This window comes from Pseudorasbora parva, chromosome 12 (genome assembly GCF_024679245.1).
Source record: "Pseudorasbora parva isolate DD20220531a chromosome 12, ASM2467924v1, whole genome shotgun sequence".
Taxonomy (NCBI): Eukaryota; Metazoa; Chordata; class Actinopteri; order Cypriniformes; family Gobionidae; genus Pseudorasbora; species Pseudorasbora parva.
The window spans coordinates 40,416,387-40,439,604 of NC_090183.1; the positions used below are offsets into that span (position 1 = coordinate 40,416,387).

The 23,218-nt window shown below is 38.0% G+C and overlaps 1 protein-coding gene across 5 annotated transcripts in view; it reads right to left on the reverse strand.

Moving 5' to 3' along the window:
• The window catches only part of grm4 (glutamate receptor, metabotropic 4), a 266,396-nt gene that overhangs the window by 131,081 nt on the left and 112,097 nt on the right, over nucleotides 1-23,218 (reverse strand). The window contains exon 1 of one of the 5 annotated variants that reach the window (XM_067460287.1): nucleotides 17,981-18,165. The exons of the other annotated variants lie outside the window; for them this stretch is intronic. Coding sequence (XP_067316388.1) covers nucleotides 17,981-18,031 — 51 coding nt within the window. The 5' untranslated portion in view covers nucleotides 18,032-18,165. Of the gene's footprint in view, nucleotides 1-17,980; nucleotides 18,166-23,218 lie in introns of those variants that run through there. 5 annotated transcript variants of the gene reach the window in all.

Genomic DNA, 23,218 nt, shown 5'->3' on the forward strand with positions numbered 1-23,218 from the left:
GCATGCAGCTTTAATGGCACAACATAACTGCATCCTATTTCAAGTTGGTTCAGTGCTTGAAGTGGAAAAAATAAAGTGCCATTTTCTGCAAAATTGTCCAAAAATGCAAATTGGCGATGATCAATTCTTTAGTCAATAAATCAAGATGGTATATATTTTAAAGCTCTTTTCTAACTTATAGAAACTATAGCTACAGAATGCCACAGTTGCAATTTAAACTTTAGTGAAAAATCCATTCTAGTGTTTCCCCTACAATGTATTCACAGCGGCGCAGCACTGCCGCTGGATTTTCAGCGCCGCTGCAAGTTCTTCACACAATCAGTAATATTTTTGGGGAGAATCTGTACTTTTTTTTTTCTGTAAACTTTTACTCCACTACATTTCCTACATAAAATGTATACTTTTACTCCGATACATTTTCCTAAAGCATTTTTGTTACAAAATAAATTTGGAAGACTGCAAGCAAGCATGTGGAAACAAGCTCATACACGCTTAGAAAGTGATATTAGATGAATTGTCTGCCTCCATGTTTCGGCGTGGGCACTCAGTGTGCCGACAACATAACAGAAATGCTGGCACGCAAGAAAAAAGTGATGCTACGCTACTGATTAAAATAGAGAAGTGCATACCGGACCATTTCAAGCACCGAGTTAGTTGATGCACAGATTAAACTGACTGTACAATGACATCCCAAAGATGTTTCACAGAGTTCATGTCCAACAAACAAGGATACTGAATTCAAATGTAAGAGTGGTTCGCCTAGAGTGGTTCAGGCTGCAGGGCTGCTGAATGACTAAAGAAACATTATCAGCAAGATTGTAGAAAACGGAACATTTTTCATCTGTTACCACCCACTGCAACTCATACTAAAGACGGAAATAAACACATTTGCAACACCAAAATATGTGGGAGGGGGGTTGCTTTAATGTGACGATTAATTTAATGACAAAAAAATGGTGATGGTTACACTTAAAATAGTTACAAAATAGATGTATGACATGATTAAAAAAAACTACCCTGCATAAATAGAATGATAACTGAGGGATACAAAGTGAGAGAGAGGGAGAGACAGGCTTTAGAAAAAAGAAAGGGCCAGAGCAAAGAAGCCCAGCAAAAGAAAGAGCCAGAGAGCAGGCCCTAAGAAGAGAGAGAGCCAGAGAATCAAGAGCGAGAGCAACAGTTGTAATATTCTTTTATCCCAGCCTTCACCATGTGACTGACACCCAAATGTAAGACATTTAATCTGGCCAATCACATAATTACATCTTCCCCCACTTGTTTTGGCCAACAGGCCTATCAACAATCAGCGATTGTTACACGAATACCTGCCTTGTGAGCACCGGGACTTTTATTATGAAAGGACGGAAACAGTCGTCAGGCGCCCGCACTATTTCCGCTTTTCCGGTTATGATTAAGATACATTTAAGTGTGTTGAAAATTACGTTATGACGTTACTCCGTGCGTTCACTTTGCTAAGAGTAAAGCGATTCTGCCAAATAAAACCCGAAACTGAGGGTAGCGCAGATATGACAGAATTGACAGGCGGCTTCCTCAGACCCTATGTCGAAACGTCCCGGGTCATTGGTTAAAATAGCAATTTTCTCACAATTTACAAATAGTTGGACACATTTGTACTCAACTGAACAAAATATATAACACTAGCCTAGTGGTTTTTGGATATTTTACTGCAAAAATACTACATGGTGCACCTTTAAATGAGATAAATTCTATGTATCATCCATTACAGTAGCTTTTGGCTTTACCATCAGGGTGAATGATGGACAGCAAGGTAGCTAGAGTCAATCAAGTATGTCGTGATCCTAGAAAATCACCTCTTAAAAACACCACAACCATTACAGCACGCCCAATACCCTGAACAATTTCCAATTGATATCTAATTCGATTTCTCCTTGCCTACATGAGGTGTGCGGACCGGTGATGCAGCAACAGCAACGAGTTTTTGAAAAGGACTTCAGGTTCTGAAACTCTTAATAACATTGTGAACACTGCGCTGACTTAATGTATTTTAGGGTGCTTATGAGGTGCATCATGTTCACTGCAACAGCTGTCTTACTTTACAGGAAAAAAAAAAAATCATGTTCCCAGAACTCTTGACACGCTGGAACGTTATAACACCATCATGTTCACCACATCCGAGATGGAGTGGTCTGTTTGGCATCTACTATCAGTTTCCTTTCTAACTCCCTGAAATAACACACTCTGCACATTATCACATGAAAAAGCATACTAGGCTGTGGCCTATTTAATAGTAACTAAATTTCCCAGTACAGTGAGCAGTATACCCACAATTCAAGCAACCCGCCCCCAAATTGGCACTAATTCTAAACCGAACCCAAAATGTGCACGGCCGCACTGTCATTCATTCATGGCTGCACAGAGCACACATTTAAGGCCAAACTGTCATTCACGGCGTTTGCGGTTTATTGCTATGGAAGCTTAACTTTCATAGGAATTCACTGAAACCACTTGCTTTGCTCTGCTCCGTTATGAATGCCCGAGCGGCCGTGTGCATTTTACTTTCAGTTAAGATAGAATTAGTGATTTATAAACCCCAGTGGGTGATACTGGTATTACCGGTGTTGTCAGTCGTCGATTAAAGGTGCATTATGTAGTATTTTCGCAGTAAAATATCAGAAAACCACCTGGCCAGTGTTATACATTTTGTTCAGTTGAGGTCTATTTGTACATTTTGAGAATATTGCCATTTTAACCAAGGAGACGGGACATCTGAGCATAGCGTCTGAGGGAGCCGCTTGTCAATAGTCATATAGTCTATAGACTCTCTGTCGTCAATAGTCATATCTGCATTACCCTCGGTTTCCGGTTTTATTTGGCAGAAACGCTTTACTCTTAGCAGTGTGAACAAGTGTCACAGCAGCCGCTGAGCGAATTTACATCATAACATCATTTTAAACACACTTAAATGTATCTAATATGATAAACAGAGCTGCGCTACCTCAAACTCATGACCGGAAAAGCGGAAATAGTACCCTCAACTGTGTCTCGTCCCATCATATTAAAAGTCCCGCTGCTCGCAAGGTGTGTGTTGCTCAACAATCGCTCCAGCGGCCGTGCTCAGCTCCTTAACACTCGGTCCTGCTCTGCTTCACACTACAGTAACGTTAATAATCACATTCATGAACATGATTTCTGCACGAGTCCTATCCCGATTCTTTTCCACCGGCTGTATGGTGAAAACCACGTCCCAAAATTTGTTTTACAAACATGTTCCATCAGTCATTCATGTTAGTACTGGGCTAACGCATGCGCTGTTATTGATACAGTTCCCGCAAGCGCACCGCAATAAATTAGAAACACACACACACACACAAACACACACACATAGTGCATACACCTCTTATTGCTGATGGTGGGGAAGCAGTTGCAACATCGAATCCAAGATGGCAGCATGTCTCTCTTCTCTCTCGTCTCTGTCCTGTTTGTCCTGCTCAACGTTATTTTAAACTGGCTGTTTATGGACCCGATCTATGCCTATACCCAGTCTGTTTTTTACACAATTTGAAACTCTGTGTTACCGTCGGCTGCGGGTAGCATCTAAACCTCCTGCAGCTAAATGCTCCAGGCTCCGGTTGTTGAAAACCCTCTACAAATGCGCTGGATGCCTACTTCAGTCCAAACAATAGTCCATATTTCCCCTTACCCATTCCATATTTCCCCTTTCCTACCACAATTCCCATATTGTCGCGCTAGGCTTATGGACAAGCACCCAATAGCCGAAGTTACACCGTCGTTTACAAACGTTTGTGGACATACCTGCGAAACTGCCCGCTGAATTCTTCCTGGTCTCCCGTAGACGAGTTAGGCTGCTCCCCATCATGGGAACTCTACAGGTAATCTGGTTGTTACTTTTTACTTTGGATTTAAATTGTTCAACCTGTGTGTATCATGAGGACTTTACGACGTCTTTGCGATACACTACATACACTTCGTCAAAGAACACACTACACACACATACTCCAAAACAGGAGTATTGCGCCAAATTTTTCATCCATGAACCTGATATTTATCTTTCTCTTGTTTGTTTGCGTTTGATTAGAGACAATTTTATAGATTTTGGACAAAGATCATGTCTTCAGCAATGTGAAATCAAACGAGATGATATATTAAAGCATGTTTGGAAACGTCGTTTTATTATATTGATGTTACTGCTGGCTGGAAATGTTAAGCCAAACCCAGGACCCGAGCCTGAATGTTTATACACACCAGGAGTTTTCGCTAGTAAATCGGGCTTGAAATTTTTACATTTAAATATCCGTAGTCTAGTGCCAAAGATAGATTTTGTTAGGATATGGGCAAATTCGACAAATGCAGACATTTTTGTTCTATCAGAAACGTGGCTAAAAAAATCTGTTAGTGATAATGATATTGCGATTAGGGGATACAATGTATTTCGTGCGGATAGGAAGAGTAAGGGAGGAGGTGTGGTTATTTACGTGAAGTCTAAGTATCATACCACTCTATTGAAGACTATGAGTATCGCAAAATGTTTTGAATTGCTGGCTATTGATCTGAAATTAGGAACTACCAGTTTGATTGTTGCTTGTTGTTATAGGCCCCCGTCAGCTCTTAAAGAAACATTATCAACACTCTCAGCTGTGCTGACAGATATTGTAAATCACAAAGAAATAATTCTGCTTGGTGATTTAAATTGGGACTGGATGAAAGATGATTCAAAGGACTTAAAGGCTTACTGTGATTCTGTTAATTTAACACAAGTAGTAAATTCTCCAACTCGCCCAAACACAAAAAATCTTAATAAATCCACGTTAATTGATATTATTTTAGTAAACCGACCTGATAAATATACAGAGGTTGGTATTTTCCCAAATGACATAAGTGATCACTGTGCTATTGGGATAGTTAGAAACTGTAAACCTGTGAAAACACCTTCAAGAATAGTGGAGAAACGACACTTTAAGACCTTTGACCAACAAGCTTTCATTCATGATATGTATCATTGTGATTGGGATAGAATATCATTCATTCCTGATGTTGATTTGGCATGGACTTATTTTAAGGGTTTATTTATGGGAGTTTTAAATAAACATGCACCTCTAAGGAGGTTCAAGGTTAAAGGGAGGGATAACCCTTGGTTTTCTGATGCATTATCCTCTCTGCTACATGAGAGGGACCTGGCCTGGGCTAGGGCAAGGAAATCTGGCTTAGCAAACGATTGGTCCAGCTTCCGATGCCTAAGAAACAAATGTATAGCACAGATACGTAAAGCTAAAGCACAGTTTTATCTAGAAGAGACAACCAGAAATTTGCATAATCCAGCAAAATTTTGGAAAGCTATTAAATATTTAAAATCTAACTCCTCATCATCAAGTTTACCAAAGCAAATAAGTGTTGATTCGAGACAAATCACAGATAAAAAAGAGATAGTGGACTCCTTTAATCAGCACTTTGCCTCTGCTGGGCATCTTTTCAAGTCAATGCCAGATCAACCCTTAGACACCGAGGTCCTGAATGTTAGAAATATTAACACTTTCTCTTTTAAGCCAATTACAAGGAAAATAGTCCTGTCAAAATTGAAATGTGTAAACTGTAGAAAGTCAGCTGGACCGGATGGGCTTGATCCATCTCTCCTGAAGCTTGCAGCTGATATTATTGCCAAACCACTCGCTCAGATTTTTAATTTGTCTTTGGAACAAAATGTTATTCCTGAATCCTGGAAAGTAGCACATGTGATACCTCTTTTTAAAAGTGGGGACACCACACTATTGGACAATTATCGCCCTATATCTAAATTATCAGTACTGGCTAAGATATTTGAGGAATTAGTAAGTGAACAATTAAAAGAGTTTTTAACCTGTAATTGTATCCTCACCCCTTTTCAGTCAGGCTTCAGAAAGGGGCACAGCACCGTCACGGCAGCCACTAAAGTAATTGATGACATTGTGTCTGCCATTGATTGCAAAAACTCAAGCGCAGGACTGTTTATTGACCTTTCTAAGGCTTTTGATACAGTGGATCACAGCATTCTTTTAAAATGTTTAGGTAAAATTGGGGTGTCCTCACATGCGGTAAGTTGGTTTAAAAATTATCTTACAGGGAGATTTCAATGTATTACATGTGATGGTATTACATCAGGGAAGGCTGCAATTACAATCGGTGTTCCACAAGGCTCCATCTTAGGGCCACTTTTGTTTACCGTCTACATAAATTCTATCTCTGAACGTGTAAATGCAAATGTACACCTTTATGCGGATGACACCATCATCTATTGCACTGCACCCTCTCCATGTGAGGCTTTAATAAAACTGCAGGAGGCTTTCACAGTCTTGCAAGAAAATTTAAGGAAATTAAAGTTAGTGCTTAATGCTAAAAAACCAAATACATGTTGTTTACGCACTCAAAGTTCAAAGTAAAATCACTACCTCCAATTGTAACCGCACAGGGACAGGAAATAGAGAAGGTGTCATGCTACACATATCTAGGTTTTTTATTGGATGAAAATATCTCTTTTAATCCTCATGTCATGCATGTGGTAAAGAAACTTAGAGTAAAGCTAGGTTTCTTTTTTCGAAATAAGGCTTGTTTTAATTTGAAAGCTAGAAAAGAACTTGTAGCAGCCACATTTTTATCTGTTCTGGATTATGGCGACATTCTCTATATGCATGCCTCAAAGTCTGTATTGCGTTCACTTGATTCTGTCTACCATTCAGCACTACGATTTATAACAAAAGCTGATTATAGTACACATCACTGCAATTTGTACAGTTTATCTGGTTGGTTACCACTGTCTAAACGCAGAAAACGCAATTGGTTGATTTTTATTTATAAAGCAATTACTGGATTATTACCATCATATTTATCCGTTTTTTCATTGGCAACAAACAATAGATATAACCTCAGGTCAAACAATAGCATACTTTTTAATGTGCCTACTGTTCATTCCGAATTTGGTAAAACAGCATACCGTTACAATGCTCCATCAACCTGGAACGCACTACAGAAAAATCTGAAACTAAACATGTTTATTTCCATCTCTGATTTTAAGTCGTATCTGGCAGACATTCTGCATCATACATGTGAATGTGTCTAGACTTTTGTTGTGTACAGCCTGAATATTCTCACTTGTAAATTGTATTTATGTTTTATGTTGTGTCCATCACTGTTTTTATGTTTTTATGTGTCTTTTTTTAACTATGTGCTGCCTTTTCTTGGCCAGGGCTCACTTGAAAAAGAGACTACTGTCTCAATGTGACTACCCTGGTAAAACAAAGGAGAAATAAAACAAAGGAGAAATAAAAATCTCATAATGAACCTCAAAATGAGTAGCGCATTACTGAGAAATGCCCTGCTCAAGTTGTCCTTGAGATGGAGGTTCAGGTTGAATAATTAGTTCTTCCAATGTTTCAACAACAGAATCATTGTTACGGTTTTATCATTTGCATTTTGCTTCTGAAACATGCTGTATGCGGTAGATCAGACACAACAGACTAGGCCATCTGACCAATGAGAGCAGGCTCACAGAAAGGAGGGATTTAAAGAGACTTTTCCATTGAGTGGAAAAGTTTTCCATTCCATCCATTGAGTCATGATGTGGGAGTCCTCCAAAATAAAATTAGAAGCCTTTAAAATAACTTATTGCACTGCTCTGTGAAATACTTGATTCTGATTGGTCAATCGCGCATTCCAACGGTAGGTTTAAAAACTGGCAAAGTTGAATAACACACCACTCATCAGGGTACTACGAGTTATCTTGACCGGTACTACTTATATGCTTAAAGGGTTACTTCAGCGATTAGCATATGGCTTTGTATCAGTAGAAACCCTGGAGTATATTTAAATGATTGTGCTTTCCCCCCTCATATCCCCCTGAGACAAGAGATTTATGCATTTTATTTCTGGAAAATTCCTCCTATGATGCAAATTGACGATTTTTGCATCATAGGAGGAATGTTTGCCCAAAGGCTAAAGACTACAGCCAGCAGAGGGAGCCATTTCCGCATGTTTTGAATCCGCGCATGGGGGATGGGAGATAACACTCAGCTGGCAGAGAGAGCTCAGCCCACAGCAGACCACAGCACTCATTTAAACGGAGCTATGGTGAGCAATCTAAGTCTTTTAACTTCTCAAATTAATTTCTATGAAAGTTAAGCTTGCAAAGGCATGAACTGAAGCACGCCAGACTGAACTCGCGTTGTGAATGTATGCCGCGAGTGTAGTCGCGATTACCACAGCTCTCATCACTCATGCAGTTAGTGCTCAGTGCTGTGATACTTGCGCGGTGACTCACTCATTATATTGAACAGACACGTTTTTAATTGCAGTGTCTCTAACTCAGCTACAGTAAACAAGTTGGTGGTGTTGGGAATGGCCTCACGGGGCAGCGAAGCATTCTGGGAATTGTAGTCTTTCATCCCCATGGGACAAAAATACATTTTCTGTCTTTTCTCAGTCTAGAAGACACCAAATTCAAAAATAATTTCTCATTTCTACTGTATTGATGACCCAGTTTAAATACAGATTCATCTTCCCAGCGCTGAAGTACCCCTTTAACATGTCACTCCACTGTCGTCGACTGTCTGGTGCCATTGTGTGACTAAAACAATTGAAACCACGGGTTACAATGAAGATGATTTCAAGAAGTTTTACACATGATTTACTAACCTTTGACTCATCTTAGGTGTGTATGACATTCTTCTTTCAGATGAATACAATACAAAGTTATATTTAAAAAGTCCTAGCTAATCCAAGCTTTTAAATGACAGTAGATGTAACTACGGTCCAAAAAAAAAGCATCTGTCCATCACATAACGTGCTCCACACAGCTCCGGGGATTTAATAAAGACATTTCGTCCGCAAAAAGGCAAAACATTGATCTTCTCTGACCAGCTAAACAGCTGACATAAATCATACTTTAAATAAACAGGAAACTATTTCTATCCGTTTATGAAGTGTTTTCTGTGTGACAAACCTTCCGCGATGTTCTAACAGCCGGGATTCACAAACAACAGGTCTGCTAATGTCCGATTCACAACCAAATGACTCATTTGAACTGAATCATTTTAACAACGGTAATAAGAACTGATCTGTTCAATACTGAATTGAAAGAATCAGTTTAATCATTTACTCAGAACACCTCAGAAATGAGAACAAGTGTGTTTACCCAATTTAGCAACATTGGAGAGTAAGAATTATTAGTTTTAACTATCCACAGTATTTCAGCTTATGTATGTTGAATGTGTAGTAAAATAAATAGTCTAAAATCATTTAGTTTAGACTGGAGTGGGGTGAAAAAAAGTTGTTTGTTAGCTAGCTGATCATTTTATTAAATTGTATATGGCAGAAAATTTGGCTATTTGTTAACTGTTAATGCTATTTCTAATATTGATATGATTATATACCAAAACAATTCAACCTGTTCAACCTGTTGGAACAAGAGAAACATCAAGATAAGATACCATACATAATATGAGATATAAACATAAGATAAGCAAAAATGGTCTTTTAAAAAGTACAGGGTTTCTTTTCCTTGTTGTTGCACAATAAAGCTGCACAATAACATTTTCAAATTGTAAATGAAAAATATGTACATATATAAAATAATTCAAAAGCAGCATACTAATGCATAGCTGTATGATACATATTCCACCTCCTGTTATTCATATTCATTTAAGACATAATGGACTGTGTCTGAGATTAATACCTCATCGAGATTAGCATTTTTAGGGAACTTTGAGTTTTAAAATGAGAGCGAGGGCTTTTCACAAAACAAAACACAAAACTCTGTCAGTGTCAGTTTGGTGTTTATGTCCACCATAGACAGTAAACAACATGGACACGTCGTCTTCAGTGCCTCCCATTGACAAAAAGTTAAGTGTTATTTGCTTATAGAAGAAAAAGATTCATTCCCACAAAGCTGCAATGCCTTTTGATTCTTTGATCAAAACTTCTCTCATGGTACACTTACACACCCACACATACGAGAAAAGTGCCAATCATATGCATATTCCACATTTTATCATAAGTGTGGGGACATGCACTGGTCTTGGTCTTGACTCGGTCTCGGCCTGTCTTGGTCTTGGGTCTCGACTCGGTCTCGGCCCTTCCAAGTCTTGGTCTCGGTTTAGGTGGTCTTGACTACAACACTACGCGAGGGTGAGGGAATCATGGGCTAATTTTAATTTATGGGTGAACTATGCCTTTAAGCATTAATTTCAACAAAACATATTTAAACTCAAGACAATATTTTGTGTCTAATTTACTTGAGACAAGTAACTGTTAGCCGTGTAATAAGCGGGATGGTGTACACCCAGCCGGTTGTTATCGCAGAATAAACCCCTTCAGAGTGATGCAAGACCCCTGCGATAACAACCGGCAAGGTGTACAATACATTAACCCTTACATAATAGGGGGCACTTTAATGTTCTCAAACTATCACATAACCATAAAAAATATTTAGTAATAATTTAAAAACTTGATGCTTTGATAGATCAAAGAACATTCAAAAGTCACGTTTTAACTTAATAGAAACATTATCCAAAACATTCTTAGAGCATATTTTAGTTTGCTGGATTGACACTAACACATAAATGTTCTTGTGAATAAATGACATTACTGGGTCATCCATCTACTCAGTAAGCAAGAAAACAGCTCCCATTGTTACATTTCTCATTATGGTGGCCCTGTGAGTCCTCTGGACAGTGTGCTCAGTTTGAAAGCTCCACTGATCTGGCTCTCAGTTGGGTAAGTGTCTGGCACTGAGATGAGGAGACAGGTAATGTTCAAAGTGAGTCAGTGCCCGAGTCCCTTTTTGGACGTTATTAGGGCTTTACTGCTTTGTAGTAGGGCACACTAATGCTCAAAAACAAAAGAGTCCATTGTCAAGATCTATCTAGTAAATGAACTCTTCCGGCTCAGGGAGCACCTTTAAGAGGCACTCTACATAAAAGCAATAACACACAGTTGTTTCCTCTCTCATGGTCTGACTGCATGGTTGATGGTTTGAGAGTTTAGGGTTTTTTTCTTTCCTTCAATGTGCACAAATACCAGATTTTTTAAAGCTTTTTTTTTCTGTTTTCGTCTTCATGTCAATGTGCTGTAATGGCTGTGTGATGTGCATGTGCTCTTTTTTTTCTTCAAAAATGAGTATCTCAATCAGGTAATGTAAAATAGCATGCTCCCTAAGAACAGAACACGCATGGGATAAAACATTATGGTGGTTGGTACACAGTGTGGTTACACCATCTTAATTTAGCAGCACACACATATAGATGGACCGATGCTGTAAAGAAAGAAATACAAAAGATAAACCCTCAACTTCACCCTTGGTCATTTGTCTGCAAAGAGATTGGAAAGAAAGAGAGAGTGAGGCAAAGAGTGCAGTCTCTAAAGGCCCTTGTTGACAGAAACAAAGGCTGGTGAGAAAGTCTCTATAATAATCCAGATACTACCCTATTTGCTGACCTCCAACAAGCTCAGAAGAAAAGACTTTGATGAAGGTTTTAAGTTCAGATGAGGCCAGATTCAAAGAAAGGCAAGAATGAAGGCTTTGAGAGAACAGGGCTACACAAATGGCACATGTATTGAACTGAACAACAACAACAAAAAAATTGTTACATGACATTCAAATCATCCAAGTTTTAACAGAATTTCACATTAGCATAATTTCAGTCGTCAATACTGATGCCACCAGTATCAATTTCGACACCACAGCAATATTCGCAACTGACAAAGTGACTTACTATTTACATTTATTTATTATAAAATAAAAACTTTTTATAAATAAAAAATGTATTTGTAAGGGCTTTGTTCTTATTTCCAGTAAAATGTGAAACAAGATTAACGATTTGGTGTCAAATAAATTCTATTTTCATAGAACATATCTTGAATCCTGTTTATTTTTCTCACCCTGCAAAAAAAAAAACAAATTGATGTTCTCAATACTTTACCAATTGTGTAAGAAAAATAAAATGCATGAAATTTCCTTTAGCTATTTTACAAAATCTTATGTAACAAAATCTTGTTTCAAGGATGTTTAGACAATACACATTTAAGTGAAAATATATAAATTTCCCAATTAAGTAAATTCTGTTTTTACAAAAAAAATGCATAAATCAATAAGTGAGCTGCATTTACGTACACGCTTACGTCCACTTAAAGGGTTAGTTCACCCAAAATTGAAAATTACCCCATGATTTACCCACTCTCAAGCCATCCTCGGTGTGCGAGACATTCTTTCAGATGAACACAATCAGACTTCTATTAAAAATATATAATTGTTCTTCCAAGCATTATAATGTAGTGAATGGCAGTCCTGATTTTGAAGTCCAAAAAAGTGCATCCATCTATCATAAAAGTAACCCATACCAAACTCCAGGGTGTTAAAAAAGGCCTTCTTAAGCAAAAGCGGTGCGCTCGTGTCAGATTAATATCCATATTTAAAACATTATAAACTAAAATAATTCGCTTCTGGCAGACAGCTATGCAAGCACACTAACGCCAAAAGAGCAACCGCATCCCACTGTAACAATGGATAATGTAGGATAGGAGCAGCATTTACGCCTCTTACGGTTCATACAAATAGGGTTGGACAAAAAACTCAACCGCCTCTTCTCTTCTATCAAAATCTCTTAAATAAATTCTCATTTTAGACTTTTAATTTATGACCCGTGTTTTGTTTTGCTCTATTCTCATCGCTTCCGCGTTCGTCAATATGCCACACGTCAGGTGAAAGCAGCCGCTTGTCAGTCAGTCATCGAATATTTAACAACATTGTGGAAAGACTGCCATCTTTACATTCTTTACTATAGTACCTGTACTTCTGACATCCCTACCCTCTTCTGGCAGTGCTTTCCGGCACAGCTCCGTTTGGCCCCATCACTATAGCAGACCATTAACCAATGTGCAGCAACACAAATACTCTGACGCCTGGCTATACACACACACACACACGCACAATAGAGTATAGCGAAAAAGAAACAGCCCAGCACGGAGGTTATCCATCAACGTCGCTGCAGTGAGAAAATGAAAAGCTTTCATAAGGCGGCCCATTCCTGCTGGTGCATTTGCCTTTGAGTGCGCTTGACAGTGTAAACAGATTTGTTGGCCAGCTTGGCTATCACCCTTCAACTAATGGGGTTGAAGAGGAATGGGCACACCACGCAGATATTGAACAGAAGCGTTAATCTTGATTCAGCTGTCATTCCCCCAATGAGGTGTTAAATCAATACAGATATGGCTCCCCAGTTCTAAGCTTTACTTCTCAGGTTCACTCTCAAGAAGAAAGCTTAGACTTTAATGAGAAGCATGTAAAACATTTGCAGAGACTCTTTGAGCAAAGACAAATTCATTGGGCGCCATAGTCTGTCAGCTTAATCATGGGGAGTTGTCAAGGGAAAATCGGATCTGCCCACCACGCAAATAATGCACGCTGTCGTCTATCCTCTGCTGCTGTTAGTGAACCAAGACAATCCTGTGAGCAAACAATACCAATCAGCTCAGAGAAATGGCTGCGCTGATAAAGGTTGACTTGTTTTGAAAATGAGTGCTGACGTGCAAAAACTAAACTAACAAGTGAACAAACAAACTAAACGAGAGCTACAGTGTGCTTGCTAGACTGTACTGTCAGGAATTATGTACATACACCTCTATGCAAGGCCTACCGAGAAACCATTCATACTTTGTGTTGATCTATGGCTCTGGCATTTCTGGGGTTGTTCACTGCTAATATCTAACTCTATTAGCATCACCTGCAGTCTGAACATCATTTGCATCAAAATAACGACTTGTCCACTCGTCCAACAACAAAGAGGAAGACAGTGAGGCTCACTTGAGACATAATAGATTTTTCATTTTTATTTATTTATTTATTTATTTATTTCCACATGCCAGATACTCTTTGCAACCGAGAATGGAAAGGGCTGGGGAGCTGCACAATTTAAAGGTTTGTTACTTCAAATGAAATTTAAATGAATCGCTTAAAGCCATGTCACTTTGTAAGCAGTGATGCCTATACTTCTCAGCAACTGGGGGAATGCATCACACGCTCATATTTTTGGTTAAAGATTTTCTCCTCCTTTCATTTTCTCAGTCTTTAAAAGTTTTGTTCACATCTTGCACTGATATTAACTCTCTTTGATCTTGTCATGGTGGATGATTTATCTGCCCTGTCAAGACAAAATATATCATAATCTGAATGTAAAGTCTTAGGCCTCTGTTCTAGCAGAATGTTCACATTATTATATGGGCAGGAGTCTGAGACAAATGGTTTATGGGTAGGTCCCATCTCCCCAGGCTCAATGAGACTATACCACAGGCCCCTTAGCCTCCTTAACATTTCTGATAATGACCCTGCGGTGAAGCCCAAAAGTCTGAGAGCATAACACATTTATAATATGGGGGGGGGGGGGGGGGGGGGGTTGAAAATGACTAGTTAGGTCATGTCAAAAGCTGTCAGTCCAAATCCGATTTTTTGGTGCATATCTGATTAAAATAAGATTAGATTTAGCAGGTCTGAACGGCTACAAAAAAAGCCTTGAAATATTATAAGCTACATTCATACACTGTAAAAAAAAAAAAAAAATGTTGGTTTAACTTAAAAAAGTAACCTGGTTGCCTTAAAATTGTGAGTTTATTGAAATTAAAAATATTAGTTGATACAATGAAGATAATTGGTTTAATATACAGAAAATCAAAATATTATTGTATCTGAATCACAAAAAATTTGATAAATCATGAAAATAGCACACTTTGACTGCGTCTTCACAAATAAAACACACAATTACCCCATGGTTACAAAATCTTTTAATAATATTTAAATAAAGGTTGTTGATTCTCAAAAATGTTCATTGTATAAACTCAAATTGCTGATTTCAATGAACTCATTTTTTACAGTGTATGAGGTTTGAAATTTTCAAATAGGATTTTGTGATCAGATTTTCACGTGTTTAGCCAGGTGTCATTGTCAAGCTACCTAAAGCATAAACGTCAGACGTTGTTATAAGAAACATGCTGAAAGATGCTACCAGAAATAAGGTTGTGTTGTTGGAAAGTGCCGGGTGAGTGTAAAGTGACAATAAAATGGAGACCTTTTTGAAACCGACGGAGAAAACAACACAGTATAAAGTCGCTCATATCAGCCTCACACTTTTCTGCCGCGGTCTCAGAAGACACAGTAGTCTGGCGCGCAACAACTGCACAACGTCTGTATTTCAAACTCCTTTATGTTGTTGTGGTTGTTGTTGCCGTTTTTCATCTTATAATTTTAGATCAGATAGATTCCAATCAGATACACAAATAATCAGATTTGGACTGACAGTGTGAACGTAGCCAAATAATCATTGTAGAGATACAGCCTCAGTGTCATTTTGGCATCATGCCTCAAATTTATTGCTGCAGTATACAAAAACAATTTCATTTATCAACACAAATTCCATAACGTTGTCGGCACACTCTGATACGATTTTCATGCAAATTTAGAGCAAATGTCTAGGAGGAAGAAAGAATTTTGTTTCTAGACCTTACAGTTCAAAAAACATGAGTGCAACTTTGGACAGTTGGTGGCACTATAGGGATTGAGTTAAAGACTCCAAGGGCCAGATTTACTAAACAGGGCAAATTAAAGTGTAATTCCAAAAAAGCGCTGATGGGAGTGGAAAATGTATGCGCATGATCTATTTACGATGTGAAAATTAAAGAAAACCGATGTATCCGGATCATTTCCATAATGACTAAAATCCTCTACCAAGAGCATTGTGTAAATCCTCTACACAAATCAGCGTCTGGTTTAAAACATGCTTTTTTTTTAGATGGTAAATAATGGCACAAATACCAGTAAATAGCACTAACCTTAGTTAATCACCTTTCCGGATTAATTTTAATATCTAAGCATATGCAATAAAGTCACAAAAATAACTCTGTCCATGCTTTTTCAGCTCTAAATTATCACTGCATGCCTTCAGTAAATTCTGACAGTATTTTTTAATGCCAAAAGAGGGTTTAGTAGTGGTTAGTATATCTGGCACCAAATTTGCTATGGTGACAGTTCAGCCTGTTCTCGATCTGTGTGCCAAATTTCATAACTTTCAAAGTGGAAGAGGAAGAAAGAAATGGAAAAAGAAGAAGAATAAAAACGCCAACAATTACAATAGGTGCCTACTAATACACATTTGGTGCTTTGCCCATTTATAATTTTTTTTTAAAAAAGCCTTACATTGTTATGCCAAAAAATTATTTTAATAAATTAGAGAAATACAAAATAGATGCATTTTCCTTAGTGGTCACAGACTTTTGACTCCACTGTAAATATTTTGTCATTGTGAATCAATGTTGTGATCATTAAGTACAATAGTACAATTCAAACTGGCATTGGTTATATCCAAATATGATGCAAATATGCGTATCAAATCATAGTCTAATCATATGTACATCAAAAAATGTGTTTGAAATGGGTTCTGTGGTTGTATTGAATTATGCTTGGATGCAGGTACCTACCTACAAGATGAAGTAAATGATTTGATATGATGTATAGACAGGACTGTAAGCCTCTAGCCTTTGTGATTTTTTTGTGTGCTGCACAGTGAAGGAAAAAGCACAAAGTAATAGGATGGGGGGGGGGGCATGCTTTGAGGGAATTGACCACCTTGACAAGCGAGGTGGAATGGAAGTCGAAGTCAATCTTCGAGTAGCTTCACTGGTGTGACAAGTATACTGGAGAAATCCCTGAAGGGAAGGGCACTCCAATGAGGTTTCCCAAGTTTAGTTCCAGACAATAGCAAACAGACAGAGCCACACATTCAGGCATCTATTTAGTTTTGATACACCGTTATTCCCAATGAGACGTTAGGGCAAGGAGCTATAGTTGCTACATTTTACATGCAGAGACTATGTGCTAATAAAGAAATCAGCAAATAAAAAAATATGTGCATTATGCAACAGGTAAACAAACCATGCAATAAAAGAGCAAAGGGGGGGAAACAGAGCAAGCATACAACAATCAGAAGAAAAGAAGAAGCCGACTGCCATTACACACAATCGCAGTTGATGTGCTCACTACCAAACAACATGAACACTTTCTGCGCTCATTCAACATGACAGGGACTACAGGCAGATCAGTCTGTTTTGTTTTAAGAAGACATGATTCAATCCTTGAATTAGCTATATCACCCCAGGCAGATTTGCACTAATTCACTTTTACAAGGATGCACTGGAGACTTGGGAAAAGACTGGACCGCGTGCAAAAGCAAGAGCAACCTGCTCCAATATCACAGAACTGGGAAAATGTGCCCTACCTACATGATTCTACCTCATGCATTTCATATCTCATGAATTCTACAATTTCACTGATACAGCAGCCTGACTTCTATAGGCTACATCAAATTATTACAGAATACAACAAACAAAAAAGCATCTTGCTGAAGCTGCTCTTATATTCTGCTACGAATAAGAGTCACAACAATGGCACAGTATAGCAGCAAAAGAGTATAGAGATATACTGACATGACAAGAATAAAGAGATATGATACTGACATGGCAAGAGTATAGAGATTTAATACTGACATGACTAGAACATAGAAATATGATACTGACATGACAAGAATAGAGAGATAATGATACTGACATGACAAGGATATAGATATGATGCTGACATGGCATCAGATAGTTTGCATTTCACAGAAAATTTCACATTAAAATCGGTTGTTGTTTTTACTGTAGATTTTGTACTGGCAAATAATGATTTTAGGCTCACATTGAGTAGAATAAGGATGTATTTTTGAGCATAATGCGTTTATATTTATTCGGATGTTCATGACTGATAACAGTGTTCTTCTAAACTGTTTGGATTCACAACCCTATTAGACAAACGCCTGTGTGATTGTAAACTGTACTGTACAATGCGACAGGCAAATAAATAGCCTACTAGTGTTGCGCTTTCATATATGATTCCGATAACGTACATTCTACAGAGAGATTAGCTTTGGCTCACCTGATGTTCTCGAACGTCGGCCTTCATCCAACGACGATAATTACCCTGCATGCGCGCGACTCAAACTCCACTCAGGAAACTTTCCACCTGTTAGTTATTGACGGCTGACAGGTGAACGCGCGCCTTTATTCGACTTATATCGCGTCAGGTCCCGTTTCCATTACCCTTCAAACGGTGCAAATTGAAATTGCGAATGGAAAAAATCATAGATATCCATAATAAAGGCTAGGATGTCTCGTGCGCGCTGTTGGCCAATGGAGGTCGCCGTCCGCAACTTGCGGCCATCTTGTCACAGGCAGCTCGCTCACTCGTAACAGTGTGTTTTAATGGTGCATGTACTTTTAAATAACCATAACTTGCTCAATTTCAACCGATTTTCAAACTGTTTCGTTTGTTATTAAACGCCAGAAATGTAGTTATGACACTACATACTTATGAATAATTATGGACTTCAATATGAAAGTAACATTGAACAGAACAGGTGCAATAAAAAAGGTATGTTAAATCAATATATAGGCTACTAAAACTGTGTACCGAATGGCAACATGAGAAATGTATTAATTATATCACACACACACACACACACACACACACACACACACACACACACACACACACACACACACACACACACACACACACACACACACACACACATATGTATATATACATATATATATATATACATATATATATATATATATATATATACTTTTATCACTATTATAATAAAATAATTTTCAAAAAAAAAATGCAAACTAAGTTTTTTAACTAGACAAAAGATTGGTTGTCATAAAATCTTTATTGGTGTCAATAAACCTATATAATTGAACAGCTCGATTGTGGTCTCAGCCTTGATAACATGCACGTAAGTTAGCCGTGATACACAAGCTGCACGATTAAGTCGTTTACCGAAACAAAAAGCTGCAATTTCAATGTGTTAAAGCATCCAGATTTGTAGCCATGTTAATAACGTTTGTAAGAAACCAAACCATTTGTAAATCCATAAAGATTTCAGCGAGATAAGAGTATTTATGTTCATACAGATCACTCATCTTAATCAGGTTCCACAGAGCCCAACAGAAAGCTTGCCTGTGACAAGATGGCCGCCGGTGATGACGATGGTGACTCCGCCATAAAACATCTAGCCTTTATTATGGATATCTATGGAAAAAATGGCCAATAGAAACACGTCAAATGTGACGTGACAGGTCGCTGTAGTGCCTAAGTTCAAGCATGTGAACCAATCACCGTAGTAGACATGAATGAAAATTAGAAGGTAGCCTATGCTGAAAGATACAGTACAACATACCGATATGTATCGATCAATCAGTTTTGTTTAGGGGTTTTTAACCATAGAAAGAGAGCAATAAAACAGCTGGAGAACAATATGTCACCTCACTTAACATTACATTTACCTCAGGAAAGCCATGACCATAGCATGCTAGTTGGCTAGAAAAGTTAGCTACAGAGAGGAGTATTTTGCTAAATATGTGCACTATATTTATTTAACTTAAATGATTAAAATATTATAATGCTGTTCAAATAAAAAAAACATTACATTTACGTATATTATACTGTACCTAATATTCAAATGAATCGATATTTAATCAAAATTGGAATCAATACGCAATAATTTGTGTCAAGCACTAATAAAACAGAAGCTTACCGGTCATTGACCCATGTAAACATATAACATGTTGTCACTAAACTTAATGAAATTCTGTTTAGTTACCAAATGATTGGGACAATCACAATATGCTTAGTTATTGTGTAAGCTATACACCTCCCCTTTCCATAATTCTTACAGCTGTTTCACACCGCAAGCGTGAGCAGCGGTAAACAGCGCATTATTTTTTGCCGCCCATGTTAATCAATGGCTGCGTCCCAAACCTGGAAAATGCTGCCTTCGGAGGACACATTTGAAGGCAGGAAGGCATCAAGCAAAGTCAAAATCTATTGTTTGCTTCACTTCCTGTCTCCTGAGCCCTTCATCTGATACATTTTTGAAGGCAGCATACATGTATCCTTCGTTGCCTTTGGTATCCCACAATCCTGTGCTTTCCAAAAGATGGCGTCCAAAAGTTGCGTTGGCTGGACAGTTTGTGTAAATGTATGTTTTTTTACCAATATTTTTCCCTTCTGATGTCATTTCTAGCGAGAAATTACTATTGTAGTAATTAAATATGTGTTTAGTTCTCACCAAAGCTTGCTCTATTTTGCTGTAGATCATTAAACTGTTACACTGCCTTAGAAGTCTGTCCGAAATTAGTTTCTTGAGGTGCCTTCATGCACAAAAAACTGCCTTGCAAGCCATTGTCTGATAAGGCAGCGAGGCAACGAATCAGCTGTCTAGGTTTTCGGACGCAGCCAATGAGTGCATTCACACCGGGAGCAGCAGCAGCGCGTGAGCGTCAAGCAGGAGCGTTGTGTAAGTAGCAGTAAAGCGGGGGTTTCGAAGCGAGCCTATTTTTGCTGCTCTGCTGACACTCAATTAAAGTGAAAGTACAATTTTAATGGATAAAATAAATATTTCAGACAAAAAAAGTGCCCAAAATGCACACAAGAAGCATGTGTAGTGTTTTAACAAAAACTGGTGTATATCAGAAAAGAAAATGAGGAATAAAAAATATCTGTAGAAGATTTACCCATTTAAACTTGTTTTAATTATTCAGTATGGGTGAAAGTATGGTTATGATTATAACAAAGTAAACTATCCAGAAAATATGATAAACTTACTTTTAGTTTAGTATGTAATACTCAGACAGGTAAGCTCTTGCATTGTGGGAGCCGCTGCTGTGACGCTGGACAAACGCTTCCAGTGTGAATAGCTAAACTCATGTCTAGCAAGAAGTCTACAAGCAGGAGACAGTCTAAGGCCCATCCAAGAACGAGAACTACACCAACGATAACGCTCTGTTTATTATAAAAGTCCCAATCTCTTCAAATTAGTTCAATTCTGACTAACTGTCAAAATGATTACAACTATCATTCCTCTGTATTAATATTGTTATAGCTGTGGTGTGGACTTCTCGATACTTACGATTATTAAAAATAGTTTAGCGGAAAATTAAACCTCATTAATTACTTACCCTCTGTTCCAAACCCGTATGACTTTTATTCTTCTGTGAAACTAAGATTTTGAAGGATATTTGCATGTATAATCCATATAACACCAAAAATGACAAAAAAAAATGGAATTATTGGAATTTGAATTAGTGACATCCACTTCACAAAAGAATTGCTCTTTTTAGTGAACTGGTTGAACCAGTTCTTAATTAAAATCAGTTGATTGATTCCTGAGTTGACTGAATGTCTAGACCTAATCAAGTTCATTGAGCAGAATCGGTTCAAAAGAACAATCCTGATTAAGTTTTGAGTCACACACAGTCAGTGTTCAATATGGCCCCTACAGTGAACAGAGTCGGGCTAACGCAAACATTTCTAACACCTTACACATTAATGCAAAAGCCCTCAGAAGAGAAACCAGTTGGAACCTCTGAATAAGAAATTATGTTAAATTTGTCACTCCAATCCCTTGCAATAGAATATTAGTTTGTGAGGTGGTAGAAACATGATCACACGCTGGGTAGGTGTAATTGAAAAATGGAGGCGCTTTTAGACGGAGAGCTATTACAACGTAACCTTCTTTGAGATGGAAGGCGATGTCAAATTGAACCTCTAAGCAAGCTACTCAAATGATGGCAAGTTTGCTACAGAAATCAAAGAGACCCCAGTGTGGTATTTTTCTGCCGACGGGTAAAAGCCCCATCTGTCACACAGGAAGAGAGACTATTTATTTGCTATAACCTATACTGAAAAGAAAGCAAATTAAAGAAAATGGAGGCCTGTTTAAAGCCTTTATATCTTTGAATACATGAAAGTTCATATATCACATTTTTTCTCTAAAAATAAAACTCACTAATATCAGTCTGATATTAGACCTACAGTGGTGGGGGGTGGGGGGGGGGGGACTTACCATAAACCAGAAATGTTATGAAAAGGTTCAATGCTTCAGATAACAATGTGGATCAATTGCAATTTTCCTGGTCTATAGGCTTAGCAATTGCCATTGTCTGGGTAAATTCAATGATTCATTTTAAATGTCAACATTGTGTGTGCTTGCATCTGCTCTCTCATGAAATCTGCTAGAAAATCTAACACCACCGAGTGATTGATAACCAATAGACTGTCGCTTCACATGTGATTTGAGTTAATAGGAACTAATTTTCCATAAATGCAGTGCAGTGCCTTCATAAATTAAAAATCACACTATAATTGTGTACTTAAAGATGAGGTAATTTATTTATTTTAGTTAAAAAACGCTTTTGTTTATCATCCCAGCCAAATATATACACCACTCAAAGGTTGATTTCCCGTAAAACACACACACACACACACACACACACACACACACACACACACACACACACACACACACACACACACACACAGTGTCCCTCCTGTCACCAAAGAAATTACGCGCTTCACCTTTAGGGTTTAAACGTTGAAAGTTTTCCTCAATGAAACAGTTTAAAAACAATAAGTGAACCATGCTGGAAATCCTAATTGCTTTTCTCCCTTACTCTTTGAAAACTGCTCTTTTTGCTTTCTCTTCCAGATTCACTTCAAATATAGCCATCAGCTGTGATTTCTGAAGTTATTTGGTCAGAGCAGTCAGGTCGGAATCCTGGGTAGTAAGACATAACCGGACAAAGAAACGATAAGATGGAGTAAAAGAGAACAACATGTCATGACATTTGAGTGGAAAAAGACAGTGAGACAACAGCATAAACAGGCCAATTTAAGAGTGAGTGTTAACAATTGTAAGAGCGACCCTTACCTGGCTCTCTGAAACTCTTTATTACTGCAGCTAAAACAAACATCAAACATCCAGACAGACAAAACAACCATTGAGAGAGTTTATATCATGAATCGACTGTCCTCCTCGAAGTGTCTTGGCAGGAACGAGGGTTTAAAATGGTGGTGTAAAAACTCTGCAGACTATTATGTCGTTCTCCAATTTAATAGCTAAATTACAGGCATAGCTACAAACTGTGTGGCAAACACATTCACAGCCTGCATTCAAAGCACAACAACATTGATCAGGGATGTACGTGAATACAAAACTCAATGCAAGCAGGCAGTGATTATTGTAATTAATTAAGGCTAATTAGCACCCTGAAAATGCTTTGAAACCATTGACCTTTTTTGGATTGAAAGTAAACATCTTTTGTT